At 41.8% G+C, this 16,942-nt stretch overlaps 1 protein-coding gene across 21 annotated transcripts in view; it reads left to right on the top strand.

Moving 5' to 3' along the window:
• The window catches only part of LOC129718145 (cubilin), a 339,048-nt gene that overhangs the window by 298,737 nt on the left and 23,369 nt on the right, over positions 1-16,942 (top strand). For 15 of the 21 annotated variants that reach the window (XM_055669569.1, XM_055669492.1, XM_055668625.1 and 12 more), the window contains one exon: positions 15,653-15,835. In XM_055669569.1, the coding sequence (XP_055525544.1) occupies positions 15,653-15,835 (183 nt within the window). Of the gene's footprint in view, positions 1-14,430; positions 14,915-15,652; positions 15,836-16,942 lie in introns of those variants that run through there. The other 6 variants (XM_055669413.1, XM_055669737.1, XR_008727035.1 and 3 more) reach the window with 5 other exon arrangements.

The raw sequence follows: 16,942 nt of genomic DNA, 5'->3' as shown, positions 1-16,942 counted from the left end.
ATGATTTCAAAAGCGGTCGAGTCGATTCAACATCATTCACCACTTGAAGAATACAACCTCCTCGCGGGCTTGATTCTCGACGCCGCGTTGCAAGCCCAAACGAAGAAATATCCCGGCGTAACGATCAAAGAACGGCCTCCCACTCCGTGGTGGGACCAAGAGTGCTCCGATGTCTACACGCAAAGATCCGACGCGTTTAAGGCCTACCAGACGGGAGGTATACCTGGCGACTATTTACGGTATTCGGAGCTTGATACCAAGCTTAAAAGCTTGGCTAAAGCAAAGAAACGTGGATATTGGCGTCGGTTCGTGAACGAGACGTCGAGGGAGACATCGATGAGCACTCTTTGGAACACAGCCCGAAGAATGCGGAATCGCGTAACGGTCAACGAAAGCGAGGAGTCTTCAAGTAGGTGGATATTTGATTTTGCCAGGAAAGTATGTCCGGACTCTGTTCCTGAGCAAAATATTGTTCGCGATGCGTCTCCGGGCCACGACGCGATAGAATCACCTTTTACGATGGCAGAATTTTCAGTTGCCCTTCTGTCCTGTAACAATAACGCGCCTGGATTAGATAGAATCAAATTCAACTTGTTGAAGAATCTACCCGGCAATGCCAAGAGGCGCTTGTTGAACTTGTTCAATAAGTTCCTGGAGCAAAACATTGTACCGCAGGATTGGAGGCAAGTGAAGGTGATCGCCATCCAAAAACCAGGGAAACCAGCTTCTGATCACAACTCTTATAGGCCGATTGCAATGCTATCCTGTATCCGGAAATTGATGGAAAAAATGATACTCCGTCGTTTAGACCATTGGGTCGAATCAAATGGTCTACTATCAGATACTCAATTTGGCTTCCGCCGTGCCAAAGGGACGAATGATTGTCTTGCGTTGCTTTCAACAGATATTCAGCTGGCGTATGCTCGTAAAGAACAAATGGCGTCTGCGTTCTTGGACATTAAGGGGGCTTTTGATTCCGTTTCTATTGACATTCTTTCGGGTAAACTTCACCGACAAGGATTTTCTCCAATTTTGAACAATTTTTTGCACAATTTGTTGTCCGAAAAGCACATGCATTTTACGCATGGCGATTTGGCAACTTTTCGCATTAGCTACATGGGTCTTCCCCAGGGCTCATGTTTAAGCCCCCTTCTTTACAACTTTTATGTAAATGACATCGACGAATGTCTGGCAAATTCATGCACGATAAGACAACTTGCAGACGACAGTGTAATCTCTGTTACAGGAGCCAAAGCTGCCGATTTGCAAGGACCATTGCAAGATACCTTGGACAATTTGTCTGCTTGGGCTTTACAGCTAGGTATCGAATTCTCTCCGGAGAAGACTGAGATAGTAGTTTTTTCTAGGAAGCATGAACCTGCTCAGCTTCAAACACAATTAATGGGTAAAACGATTTCTCAGGTTTTGGTACACAAATATCTTGGTGTCTGGTTCGACTCTAAAGGCACCTGGGGTTGTCACGTGAGGTATCTGATGAAAAAATGTCAACAAAGAGTGAATTTTCTTCGTACAATAACCGGACAATGGTGGGGAGCCCATCCAGAAGACCTTATAAGGCTTTACCAAACAACGATATTGTCTGTTATTGAATACGGGTGTTTCTGCTTCCGCTCCGCAGCAAACACACATTTGATCAAACTGGAGCGAATACAATATCGTTGTTTGCGTATCGCCTTAGGTTGCATGCAGTCGACCCATACGATGAGTTTGGAGGTTTTAGCTGGAGTACTACCATTGAAAAACCGCTTCTGGAGCCTGTCTTCTCGTATTCTAATCAAATGTGAGGTCTTGAACCGTCCCGTGATTGAAAATTTTGAAAGGTTAATCGAACTTAATTCTCAAACCCGTTTTATGACATTGTATTTCAATCACATGTCCCAAAATATTAACCCTTATTCGAATATTCCAAATCGTGTCGACTTATCAAATACTTCTGATTCTACTGTGTTTTTCGATACATCCATGATAGAAGAAACTCGTGGAATCCCGGATCATTTACGCGTGCAGCAGATCCCTAAAAATTTTTCCAATAAATATCGAAACATCAACTGCGACAATATGTACTACACTGACGGATCACTTCTTGATGGGTCCACTGGCTTCGGTATCTTCAATAACAATTTAACCGTCTCCCATAAGCTCGATAATCCTGCTTCTGTTTACGTCGCAGAATTAGCTGCAATTCAGTACACCCTAGGGATTATCGAAAAAATGCCCACGGACCATTATTTCATCTTTACGGACAGTCTCAGTTCCATTGAGGCTCTCCGATCGATGAAAGATGTTAAGCACTCTCCGTATTTCCTGGGGAAAATACGGGAACATCTGAGTGCTTTATCCGAAAAATCTACTCAGATTACCTTAGCGTGGGTCCCTTCTCACTGCTCGATACCGGGTAATGAGAAAGCGGACTCTTTGGCTAAGGTGGGCGCAACAAACGGTGATATTTATGAAAGACCAATTGCCTTTAATGAATTTTTCGCACTTGTACGTCAGAATACGATCATCAGTTGGCAAAATGCTTGGACCAGAGGGGAATTGGGAAGGTGGTTACATTCCATAATCCCCAAAGTATCGACGAACCCGTGGTTCAAGGGGTTGGATGTAGGTCGGGATTTCATTTGCGTGATGTCCCGGCTTATGTCCAATCACTATAGATTTGACGCGCTCCTCCGTCGTGTTGGGCTCGGGGAAAGTGGTATCTGTGCCTGTGGTGAAGGTTATCACGACATAGAGCATGTGGTTTGGTCATGCCCTGTACACCGTGACGCCAGGTCTAAATTAATAGCTTCCCTGCAGGCCGAGGGTAGACAGCCGGCTGTTCCTGTTCGTGATGTCTTGGCGAGCCGTGACCTATCCTACATGTCCCTTATATACGTTTTCCTGAAATCCATCCACGCCCCAGTCTAGTCCCGTTCCCCTCCGTCTACACCCAACAAAACGACAAGAACACGTTTGAACCTTAAGCACAAAACCAGCAACCAGACCCCGCACAATAGAACCAGGACCCAAGGACTACGAGCCTCTGTCCCAACTCACGACATCGTGGCTCAGCAGAACGAATCCATACATGCCATTCGACGATTATCAGACGACCATTGAACAACAAAACACTGATTGGAAATCCCATGCTAGTTTTAAGTTAGACTTAATTTCAGCTCGTAGTCGGCAGCGAGGATAAAAAATTTGCTTTAGTTTTTAAGTCATCAGATATAATTGGCGCCGTTAAACATTAAATTGTATTTGTGCCGTGTCAAATAAATGTTATGTGAAGAAAAAAAAAAAAAACACCCCTCCCTTCTCTGGAAGGGGGTGGTCCCATACAAAAGAAACACAAAATTTTGCATAACTCTCTCTCTCTCTCTCTAACTAATCAAGCTAATGAAACCAAATGTAGAATGTGAGGGTTTTATAGATCAAAAAAGGTTTGACTTACTCTTTGCTTACTCTTGAAGGGGGACCTCCACCACAAATGAAACACATACTGCAACCATTTTCTTTCCGGAAAACGGCTTAAAATGATCTAGCTGATACCCACAGGCCAGTAATTCCTTCTGCTCTCTAGAAAACAGCGCCAAAATTGCTGAATACTACCCAATATTGGTATTTCCGTATGCGGGAAAATGCGCGGGTGTCAAAAATTGACCCTAGCTGCTATTCTGCATCTTCTCAAGGCCATCATATTATATTCAGAGCTATTTTCAATTATTTCCTTTAAGCGTATTTTGGCCAATTCGAGCAGATTTTAAAATAATGTTTTTTTTTTTTAATTCGGGATTATTTTCATGTTTAGCCCATGCTTGTCATTCTCCTCAGTATGTGGAAAGAGCGGAGAAAAAATTCACCACGCACTTCTCTATCAGTATGTGCCTGCGTGTAGCAAATGCTTTCACCACACTGCTTCTTTCTCCACTCCAAAGTGTCTCAACCAACTTACAGAGAGTCAAACACACTTTCAGCTCACCCCACATCTAATAGAAACAAGTTGCATCAAGTTGATCACTCTACAGAGAAAACGCAGAAGTACCGTGCTGGATCTAAATCCTTACACTTAAGCACATGATAATCTTCAACGGTCAATCTAAAATCAAGAAATTACATATTGCTTTAAACTGACATGTTAACTTATAGGTCTACTTATATTTTATCACTATTTTCAAGCGAAATGATTTAAACTACTCTGAAACTCGAAAAAATCATGTTTGAAAAGAACATGTTTTGAATCGAAATCCGTACGCAGTTTTTCATCTGAATCGAAATCCGTACACTTTTGAATCGAAATCCGCACGCACGCGATATAGACTGGATTAAAGACCGTACAGCAGTGAATCAAATTCCGTATAGATATAGAAGTACGTAAATGAATTTTATTTTTCAATTTATCTATAAATTTACGAATAAATATATTCTATTTATTTATTATTTGTTTATTTGAGCATGTAGAGTAAGAATTACTTCTTATAAAAGTCTACACTAAGCAAAAAAAAATTGTGACGGTCAATTGGTTCCTAAAGTTTTACACGATTTTCTAATTTTTATATCAGCTGAAATAGTGCAGCTTTCTGTGCAAAACATGTTTTTAAACAATGTTTATCGTTGTCCTTCAAAATTTGAATGAAGAATAAAAAACTGCTCGAAATGCCCTAATTTTCGAGCAATTTTTTATTTTTCGTCTAAAAATCGAAGAAAAACGATAAACTTTTTTTGAAAATCAAGTTTTGCTCAGAAAATGCGGCTTTCTTTTAATGATATTTAAGAACAGGAGTAGCTTTAGGTCCCAATTGAATGATTCGACATAAAAAATCACAGGAGGGTTGTGTGCAAAGCCACGACCGCAAAGCTGAAGTAGAATACTTTCACAAGAAACCCCGGTTGCTTGCGTTTCAGTCATTTTTTAATTTGTTGTTCAATTCAATATCGACAGTGCGAATAAAGTATTCCTTGTGATATAACAAACAGTGAAAAGCTGATTTAACACTCAAAACTAGATGGCTCATGTGTTGTCAAAATGAGTCAACTTTTCATTGAATGCATTTACTAGTGCCCGCTATCGCACAGAGACTGCATTTCACTAAAGTGCCTCACTGCATCAGCTGCTATCGATGCTAAACCCGCTGCAACTGCTACTCTATCCGTAGCCATGCTAATGTTTTGGCCGCTATACGCTACTATTGGTATCCGCTGTCCCTACATCAGCTGACCCAGCTGCTATCGATGCTGAGATCCGCTGCAACTAGTGCACTATCCATTGCCATGCCACAGCTGTGGCCGCTATCCGCCACTGCATTGCTACTGCTGCAGCTACGGGAAGACTGCTGTTGTCGCTGTCTAGAACTATTATGAGCGGCTTCGACTGAAACAGGCTCTTATATAGGGATGAAAAACCTATCGATAGTTGTCGATAGTAATAGGAAAACATCGATAACTATCGATAGCCATATCAGTCGATAATTCCCCTCCTTACTCTTATACAGCAAATAGCAAATTTAAAATGGCAAGGTCTATGATTCTGTCGACCGTGCTTGGGAAGCAACCATATGCAAGCATATAGCTCTGCTGTGCAATTATCGTGCGTGATGTCCATACGTGTGAGAAAGTACACCATAGTTCATTGTCTCGCAAGAGAGAGATTTCAGATTTCACCGCGGTGCTTTCAGGAAGCTCACCAAATAAAAAATCTTCCGTCCTTCTCTTCTAGCATGTGCGTAGATTTGGTCTTTAGTGTGAGAGCAGTTGTTTTCGCAGTGCAAGATGTTCTGCTGCACTCTAGAGGTTTTCTGAGGAGAAAAGACAAGCTTGGTTTAGCCTTTTAAATAGTATTTACGTCATTCCAAGCTAAATAACATTGGTCAAGATAGATTTTTCCCTAGAGCTCAGACTTGAAAAATATGAGAGATTATAGCCTTTAGACTATTTTTGTAAATTCTGGTGCCCCAGGCCAGCTCGGAAGCACGTAAAAAACCGCAGAATAATCGTTCGCCAGGTTCGTTGCATCTACATTTACTTACGGGGAAACTTCATTTAAGTTTCTGAAGACTTTACACAATTCCGGCACCAAAATTCACAAAAACGGTTGAAAAACTAGAATACATCATTTATCTTCAGTTTGAGCTCTAGGTGCTTACTTAGGGGAAGGGGTGATAAAATGGACACCCTAAGCCAATTCCCAATTTCCTCCACAGTTTAACACTACAAATATGAGACGATAGCGCACGTCAACTGAGCCACTAATGGTTGATACAAAAAATAAGAAAAAGTACTCAAATATATTATTTTTCGTAGTTTTCATGAGCATTTTCGAAAGCAGTTTTTTGGGGGTAAAATGGACACGTGTGGGAAAAGAAAACATAGGGAGGTGGTAATATGAACACCTTGGGCGTAAACATTAATTATCCCTTTACAGATAGTAAAATGTTGTTCCATAGCACGTGACACACTTATGCATTCACCAACAGTTCAATTTTCACAGTTTGTCGTAGAATTAATAATAATATATGACCTTATCCGCAAGAAACTGACCTTCAGCCGTGGTCATCGGTCCGAGTTTACCTTTGCGTTTTTCTGATATAAACACGAAGCATCTAGATTTTTTAATGGAAATTAACACAATTTTTTCATCATCACCATGGGCTGTCCATTTTATCCGCACGTACATATTATTGAAAATACCTAAATATATCGAGGAAATCATTTAAACAATTACTAACCTTTGATGATTTCTGCTGGTTAGTAGTCTGAGTACAGATATTTGCAGAAAAATCGTTATAAAATACTGTTTTACACTAGAAAGGCCAAAAATAACATCACCACCACGAATGTACACGTGTTTTTTGCTTTTGTTTATTATTTTGACTGTTTGACTGTATCATGTCGCATACTTTATTTCAAATAGCTTCTAGTGCCTCTTAGACAAGGTGCCAAAGAAGTTTGTACTATTTTTCAACGTAATAATCGAGATTTAAACGGGTGTCCATTTTACCACTCCTGTTCATTTTACCCACAATTCCCCTACTTTTTTACTTTTGCGGCGACAGATCGATTGTCGATTCAGTGCCGAAACCAGAATACGTCGCCATATCACTCGGTAAATATAGTTTTTGCTGATCATTCCTCCGGCATTCTAGCTACAAGCACAGCCCAATGTAGCGTCCTGTGCTTTCTACGCTTGACTATATCTGCCCCGATTTGTATGCCTAGTACGCTTCATGGTGCAGGTGTCGGTGCCAAACACCATTTGACAGTTTTCCGCTAAGGATTGACCGCAAGATTCTACGCTCAAAAATACCAAGAGCTCGCCAATCAGCCTCTTTCAATGTCCATTCTTCATGGCCATGTTGAGAAGTGTTATGCCCCGATAGTTACTACAATCCAGGCGGTGGCCTTCTTTGTAGTTCGGGTATATGAGACCCTCCGACCAGTCCGAGGGCAATTCTTTATAAGCCCACACTTTCAGCATGATCCGATAATTGGCACGAAACAGCTGTTCGCTCCCGACTTTGAAATGCTCGGCTGGAATGCCGTTCTTCCCAGCTGCCGTGCAGCTCATCAGCTCTTTAAATCTTTCTTCGCCTCGTCCATAGTTGGTGTACCCACAGCTAGTCCATCATTTTCAATGTCAATCCTGCTCCTGCCTGTATCTTCCTCGCCGTTCAGCAGCACTAAGATGTTGTTTCCAACGCCTGGCCAGCTCTGATTTATCAATAATCAAGTCCCCCACCCCACCTTTCATTGCACATGACAGGGGCAGACACATTTCGGTTCCTGATTCCGTTGTTCTATTTGTGAAAGCTCCTCGCATCGTGCTTGGAGAAGCAGCTCTCCACCTCCGCAAAAATACGCTCCCAATGCTGTTGTTTCTTCCGGCGATGGAGTTTTTTTTGCGGCTCTAGCTGCTCGATACCTTCCTACGCTCTGCCGTGTCATAGCCGTAGTCAATATGTAACCTCTGGCGCGGTTCTTCTCATCCGTCGCTCGCTGGCACTCAACGTCAAACCACTCGTTGGGCATAGCTGTCGCAGCTGTTCCCAACACTTCTCGCGCTGTGGTGCTGATCGTACTGTCCAAGGTTGTTAATCGATAATTTATCGTAAATGCCGATAACGATACCGTCTGTTATCGTTATCGACGATGACGCTTACGTCTTCAGACATTATCGTCATTGTCAATAACGATAGCTACTGGACGGTATCGAATCAATAACGTTTGTTTATTACCATCCACTGCAATACCATCTTTTGCTTTATTAGATATATCATTTAGATGCATTTTAAATGCAAATATGACAATGCTACGAATTTGTGCTTTAAAAAGCGCCTCATTAGCTAAAACAGTCAAAACTAAGAAATTTATTTTTCTGATGAGAAGCGAAACATAAACAAATAAGGAAAAGTTTCTTCCGGTTGCCTAGTGATGTTTCGTCTCCAATCCCCTAAAGTAAAAATACTTCCTCACCCCGTGCCTGCTTTTTGATCAAGTCGTACACCATTCGCTACCACAGCAGACAAAACTGGCATAAGGCGTTAGTGAGCTGATAACGTCTAGTGACTATCGTTATCGCCGATATCGTTAATGTTTGAAGACGGTATCGTTACCGTCGATAACGATACCATACGTTATTGGTAACGGCGATAACGATTATCGACGATAATCTATCGTATTAACAACCTTGGTACTGTCGATATATCTCCACTGTTCGTTCAGGGCTCCTCCAATTTGCTCATCGATCCGCACGTCAACTTTCCGTGAGTACTCTGCAGCCACTCCTCCGGTTGATAAACGTTGGATGTTCAACCGTTTGTCCTTGATTTCAACACGTTGGACAACCGGGCACCGGGAATCTTGGATACTACGAGATAGTGATTCGAGTCAACGTTTGGTCCTCTCAACGACCTTACGTCTGTAACCTCTAAAAAGTGTCGACCATTGATCACAACATAGTCGGTCAGGCGAGAGCATGAGAGCAGGCCACCCCAGTTGGGAATAACAAATTGTCAGCTAATTCCAAGCGTTTTCACGCCCTTAAACTCTGAGTGAAGAATGACCCAATTTGACATTGAAGAAAGTGACAGTCTTCAATTGTGTGAGAGAGAGAGAGTTTGAAGTCATCCGCGTAAGATAACCGTGGTCCTTTAATAACTAGGTTCACATCATTGAAATAGAGCAGGAAGATAAGCAGTCCTATGTGATTCCCTTGCGGTATTCCAGATTGGCAATCCCTAGTAGCAACGGTTAGACGGCGACCGGTAAGGTACGATTGAAACCATAGTAAAAGATTCCCGTTGATTCCAAGATTGTCAAATTTTGCGACGGCTATGCGATGGTTCAGTTTATTGAAGGCAGTTGTCAAGTCAGTGTAAATGACATCCGTCTGAGCACGTTTCACCATACTGTCGCTGATGTACGAAGTGAGACAAAGTAAATTGGTGGCGGTGGAGCGACAGGCTGTGAATCCATGTTGGTCAGTGCTTATAAAAGCTTTACAGTGACCGAGCAAAGGCTCCATGATGACAAGCTCGAACAGTTTAGCAACAGCACAGGGTGCGGAGATGCCACATAATTGCTCACGTCGTGTTTGTTTCCCTTCTTGTGTACTGGAAACATGTACACCAATTTCCAGCAAGACGGGAAAATACCGAAAGTGACAGATTAGCAATCTGCGTTTTAAGAAATTTAAAGGAAATCGTCGCGTATAAATAAATGGTGTTCAAAGTTTGACCGGATCGTGGGGTGTTACTGGCGGCACGTTCAATGTGATAATCGCTCAGTGTCTCATCAGTGAACACACTGGCTAATTTTAAATTGTATCGTGCCGTGTCAAATAAACTATTTAAAAACAAAACACTGGCTAATTTCTCGGAGAAAAGCTGACAGATGTCGTGCCGGGTGGTTGCCTCCTTACCGTTGAATTTCATAGAGGAGGGTATTCCACCTTCATGTCGCTGTTGATTGACGAACTTCCAAAACTACTTGGACTAGACTTGAGCTTTCTCTGTAAATCATGTTGATATCGGAGCAACGTTGCGCAACATTTTTGTATCTGTGGTTGATTCTCGCATAATAACGTTTTCGGGACTGCCGTAGTTCTCTCGTTTGCCACGACTGTCGGGGCGCAAGATGCTGGCTCACCTTCGGGACGGTCGATGGCATAGGCCAATACGTTGGAGACAGTTTGAGTGGCGTTTCGGCACTAACGGAGTCTAAAATAGAATTCCAGTCGACTTCAGAGAAAAACTACGCGATACTCTGGTGGTCGGTAGCTGATGCAGTGTCAAGATCGCGTTTCAATTCGGCGTTAATGGTAACAAAGCAGACATCGGTTGTTCTGGTTGGTCATATGGTTAATCTGAGTGGGTGTGGCTTTAACAATCCAAAAGTAATGCAGTGTTAGGATGGATACTCAAATGATCCAAGTCCGGAAAGAAAATCTCATCCCGATATTCTCTGCATGAAATCCGGGGAAGATTGAAATCGCCGAACACCATAACTTCGTCTGTTGCTTTTGCGATTTCCAGTACAGAGAAGACCGATTAGCAATGAGCAACAATCAAGTCACGCTATTGCACTCGAGCCGGAGGTATGTACAAAGCGCAAAAAAATAACCAATTCGATCGCTGTCCAACCAGTTCAAGGTTCAAAAAAGTGGCATCCTCTAAAATTTTCGCTTCGAACTTAGAATAGACAGCCACGAGAACGCCCCCACTAGCAGATTTGCGACTATTGTCGGCGCTCCTATCGCAACGGGAAATCACGTAGTAATTTCCGAACACCTAACTAGAAAGTGCGCGCGAATTTAGCGCTATGATCTATGCTAGGATATCATAGCAAAGATCCGATCTACCGCAAATGGTCCTGAGCACTCGTCGTTCGAAAACCGTCAGTGCTTGCAAAACCTCCTCGAGCTTTGCCCATGTTACATGCCCGTAGAGGACCACCGGTCTTACAAGCAACTTGTGTACGGTGCACTTGGTACGGGGGCGAAGTTTACCAGACCTAAAGGTCGTGTGAAGTCCGTAGTAAACACGACTTCCAGCTACGATACGTTCTGTGCTGCTGTTGTTTGACGTTATCAAAGATCCAAGGTACACAATTTCGTCAACCTTCTCGAACTCATCGCCGTCGATTACCTACTGCTTCATACACTGATTCCCAAGCGGGCCCAAGGAAAGCTTCATAGCCGCAAGGTCGTGGGATCGAATTTTAGTATAATCGGAGCTATTCGATGTCAACGGACCTAAGCCTGGATTTATTTCCAAGCCTCCCATTCACGGTGAATTCTACAAAACCCCGACGAATACCTCTTGACAAAAATAAACCACTCTCACAATAAAACTGGTCAGAGGGCCATCCAGTTGAAACCTCTCCAAGGGATTATAATTGGTGATAATATTGGCCGGAGGCAGCAAGGCTCGAAATAGTAATCGTGAAAAGGAAGGACATGCACACAAGCATGAATTATAAAAGTCATGTCAGTTACTCTCAACAGTAACGGCAAACAAAAAATATCAATATTTCTGGTCACAGTGGATTCACCACTACAGGAAAAAAAGCGAGCCCTATCGCGCTCGGTTTCACGTCTTCGACGTATTCATCTTCAATCCAACCTTTTGTGCTTGACGTTTCCGCTTTGTATGCTGTTCAGCATCCACCTGGAACGTCCTTCCGACAAGGTCCACGTCGTCAGCGAAGCAGATAAACTGGCTCGGTTTATTGAAGATCGTGCCTCGCAGCAGAGGTCGTCACCTTGTTGAAGTCCCTTGCGTATTTCAAACGGGTTTGATAATGCATGAATGTAGCTCTACACGATCGATAGTATAGTATTCTTACATTCTCGCCCTTCTTGTGTATCCGGTAGCTGTTCTGTATCCCAGATCCTGATTATCAGATTTTCCAATTTCATGTGAGAGGATCGTGTCGTTGTAAACCATGTTTTTCAGCTGACCTACTGATACCTCTCTCTTCGCCATTCAGGTGTTTATTGTAGTGCTGCTTCCGTCTAGATTCCTCCACCCCTATTCCGATACATTTCGGCTCGCGGCACTAAGCCTGCGCGAGATGCGCTCAGTTTCTTGTAAAGATATAGCTGCTCCATTCTGTTACACTTTACCTCTTCCAGGTGGCGCTTTTTGCCCCGGAGAAAATTGGTCTGGTGTCTTCGTTTCTGTTTACGGGTCATTCACCGTAGCATCAAGGCCCGCGCCACATTCTTCTCGTCATGAATCACTTTTCGTCGAACCAGCCGTTACGTCGATTCCTTTCGCACCTTCCACTGTGCTGTTTATGGCTGCTTTTACATTACTCCAGCAGTCCTCTAGAGAAGCTCCGATAAGCTTTTCTTCATTCGACAACGCTGCCTCAAAGCTTTGCACGTACTTAGTGACGACTTCGGGGAGTTTAAATCGCTCCAAATCATTCGTTTTCGTTCGTGAGCTGGTGTGCGCTGAACTCCCGAATAACCGGTCTAAATTCCTCGCGTTGAGCTCTCCGATGGTAATTTTGACGTCATGTTTTGGGCAACTATCGTATGCAAACTCCAGCTGCGCGTAAAAGGCCTTCTTATCTTCATCGTTATTTCGTAGGTGAGGGCTGCGTACATTAATTATCCTCAACATTCTGTTGTCGATTGGTCAGCACCCAATCACGCATGCACCAGGATCAGCTGCGACTCACATGGAGAACAGACGCTGTTTTGAGCCGCACCGCATTGGTGAACAGACCCTCGGGTTGGCGAAGCATTTCCTCTACCGCCAAAATATAGTTAACAAGCCAATCCAGCTGGCAGTCTATTGCAATCTTATGACTCGTTGTGACGTGCAATATGAACTTGTGAGGGCCGAAGCTAAGTTCGACGCTCCTTCCAGGTCGTCAACGCTCTTACCGTATGCAACTGCCTATTGCAATCCGTCACCGATACCAGAACCGTCAACAGGACTTTCCAACTCTTTCACGACTCTGGTCAACTGCTCAAGTAATGAGGATCGCTGCAAGAGACACACTTCATCGTAAATATCTCAATTTTACTCAAAGTTATTAACATTTTTCCTAAAAAACATGCGTTTTTCATTTGTATGCCATTCTTTTTGGGGCAAACATAAAAAATATCTCTTGGTCTCATTTTGAAGGGCATACTTGACTCTATAAATGGAGGAACTTTTAGAAATATGTTATTTTTTAAATTTGAGTAAATTCAATTTAAAAACAAGACAAAAATTTCAATAATTTTATACATTATGCATATAAAAACACCCAGATTTATTTTTTGGTATTTTTTTCTCATAACTAGGAATGATTACCTTTAATTTGACCTAAAAAGATTAAAAATCGATCAACTGGTTCAAAAGTTATGAATTCTTTGAAATAAAATACATCGAATATAGCCGTTCTTTATGGTCACCCTATTTGAACGAACAAATTTTTCTTCTATCTACAAAGATAAAAATTTAGATACTTGATTTTATCGAAAATATTGGTCACCCTAATTTTTGATAATTTTGCAACGAGCGCTTTATCATATGTAACAACTTTGTAGAAGATAATTTTTCAATAAACGTTTTATCATATGTAACAACTTTGTAGAAGAAAGTTTTTCTCTAAAATGTTGCTATAGAGCTCTAGAGCTTTTTCTAAAATGTTGCTATAGAGCTCTAGACCCAAATTTACCCCTAAATCTGGTTTCTGGACCATTGTGCATTGGACATGGAGGAAGGTGGAGAACCTTGTTTTTCGGAGGGTTGATTAATGGCAATCGCGTCGAGAATCCAGGTTTGCCCTTCCGAAAACTCCACCACGCGTAGATAAGCAGACTCTTCCCCCTTTTAAGGCAAACAAATCCTGTCATTCCTTCTGCATGGCGTCGTCCAATCAATGACGTTATGGATTCCACTCGCGGCATTCTTATATTTTGAGTACTGTAGAGGAACGTTTACTTCAAGACGTTCAGTTTCTTATGGTATTGTTTGTGTTCAAGTTTTTTTCCTAGATTATCTCAATGTCAGCCTTAAAAGTCGTTTTTTGGCGATCATACTAATGTCTAGTGAATCGAAGAACATCCACTGATCAGAAAAAATATAGCTAAAAATAAAAACGATTCCATGAAATTCTGCTTGCAAAACGACGCAAATGTTAATTCACCCTTCAGCATGAGGTCCGTAGAAAGCATCATATCAATTGAATCTGTCAATCTAAAAAATACTCATCCTGTACTTTTTTCTCTTACTTTTCTTCTCTACAATTAATCTGCCTCCTAAAACAACTATCGTCACCAATGAATTTCAATATTAATTCTGACTACAAAAAAAAAACAACTTCCACCACTATCAAAAACCTGCTACTACTACTTTTAATACTACTACTACTACTACAACAACTACTACAACCTAACAAAAACTGGTACAACCGGCTCCACAAAAAAAGGTGAAGCAACTTCCATTCCTAGTCCTGTTATGTATCACTTTCTTCTGGTGGCATTTATCTGGATACTACACAATTGCTACTACCAATACTACTATAACGCAAGTTCTCTAATCTGAGTAAACCCCGCTCCAATCCCTTCTGGAAACGAACGTACAGATATAAAGCTTAAACCTCGCACCAGCATTCAATCAGTGAACCAAACTACACACGCACACAGACAAAAACACCCACACCAACTTCGACTCCGCCTTACGTACGGCACCTTTGTTGAATGCACACAGCAAACAAAAAAAAACAATAGGTACAAACATCCTCGTAGTTGCTGCTGCATGACTCACCTCAAGACACGCACTCCACAAAAAAAAGTAAAATAGTCCGCACGGTAGTTTCGTGTCACGAACTACGACGCTTCCTTCGAAGAAGGGTCATCCTTCAAGACCTTCCAAACAAACAAACAAAAAATGAAACAAAAAAATTAAACCAAGTGAGTTGCCTGCACCTTTTTTACAAGACTCTTCTTTTACGTTCCGTTCCATTCAATAGCTTTTCACTTGTAGTGGCTATTTTTACGGATAAGAAGCAAATTTTCGCTTTGTTCAATTACTCACCACTCATTTAGTTGCATTTCGATAACACGTGGTTAATCGTGTTCACAGAAGAAAAAATAACCTAGTAGAGTTGTGCAATGGTTATCAGCTTCATACAACGCACGCTCACATCACAAATAAAACAGGAAAAATACACCCAAAGTCACATCCACAGCAACATTCTCACCACGAATTCAATTAGCACGATTACTAAGTTTCGCTTTTTCTACCTTATTTTGTCGATATTTACTGTTTACGTTCATGAAATATAGTTTGATTATTGTATTACAAAAATAACTGATATTAGCGTTTGACTCATGGAAACTTCGTATTAAAAAAACACTTATTGCATATAACCAAACAATTTGGAACCGTCACAAGGTGTCAAACCTACGCTTCTTGGTGATGTTCCTTGACAGCACACGCGCCTAACTAACACACTGACCACGCAAACACTCACACACACACACTCACCCACACTGCTAACAAAGCAGAAAATGCTAGCAATATTCTAACCACCCGCCCCTTTAGGTATATCAAATCACAGTTCGCTAATAGAGTATTGTTTCTTTCCACCTCTCCCTCCGTTACGGAACAAAACACTGAAATCGACCACGCAACTACAACAACCGCAGGCATCATCATAGTTCCCGAGGAGGATCACGGCGCGCTCATAATATCCTGCATAGCCGCCGCCTCGTTCCTAATCTGTCTCCTCTGCACTCTCTGTCATCGAAAAAGAAAACGCAGACATCACAGACAGCTGGGTCTGCATAGGAACGCCCACTACGATTCGACAACCAGTGCAACCGGTATAAGTAAATACACATTGTTTATATTGTTTTTTTTTTCGCTCTCTCTCTCTCTTTTCTTTCAGCTAACTCGCCCTACTTTATCGATATTGTTCCCGCTGTGAAACGTGTTGACCCAGTTATTAGACACGAAGCGTCTACCTATTGAGCTCTAAAACTGTTTAGTATTTTTTTTGCTTTTGGCGTCAGTGACCTAAAATCATGAACAAATTGACAGAGTTCACACGCAGTGGGGGAACGCACTCCCAGACAAATTTTGACGTGCATTTGAAGACACATAGATTTCTTACTGTCGCTTGACTATTCGCATATTTAAAATTTCTCTTCAAGCAAACGTTAACACATTCGATTACAGCGCCGATTGCCAGTCCAGGACCAAAGATTCCCGCACCGGTAATTGAGCCGGTCTTTGAGCCATCCATGAAGAGTACCACTAACCCCTGACGAACCATGTAAACTAAACCCTTCCAGTCAGAATTCATCACTTGCCCTCTTTTAAAGTATTGCGGAATACTCAGATGACCAACAAGTGCTGCGCATTGCTCCCGTTATATAGATTCACGCAAGTCTCTGAAGCTTTGGTAACTTCGGTCGCGTCCGCGTTCCAGTTAAGCTTAAAATCAAGAATTATTCCAAAAAAAATTAACCTTCCCGTTAAATTGGGTAATACTTTTCTCAAGCTTGAGAGGCATTTAGTTGAGATTTCTCCTTTCAATGAGATACTACTACATCTTATGCTGGGTTGATGTTCAAACCCTCTTTCTACACCAGAAATGGGTAACGTTTAAGGTATATTGCCTTCCTTCCGAGGATACGTTCTCCACAGCAGTGGTGAAAGTACTCCATTTGAGAGCGTTCTTCCGTAGCTCTTAACTATAAACCACAGACATTTGCCAATGAAAAGTAGGTCGTATTATCGAAAGCACCTTCAATATTCAAAAAAGAGCAGAGTGCAATTCCTTCAATGAAAGATATATTTTAATTTTGGTTAGCAGCGTATTCATATTCAAATTTAGACAAAGAGTATTTATGCATCTATGTTGTATTTAGTTAGTTCAGTTTTTTTATTATTTATTCCATAGTCTTCAGCAGGATTGAAGACAAACTTATGGG

Source organism: Wyeomyia smithii, chromosome 1, assembly GCF_029784165.1.
Source record: "Wyeomyia smithii strain HCP4-BCI-WySm-NY-G18 chromosome 1, ASM2978416v1, whole genome shotgun sequence".
Classification (NCBI taxonomy): domain Eukaryota; kingdom Metazoa; phylum Arthropoda; class Insecta; order Diptera; family Culicidae; genus Wyeomyia; species Wyeomyia smithii.
This window is presented reverse-complemented; position numbering and strand designations above follow the sequence as displayed.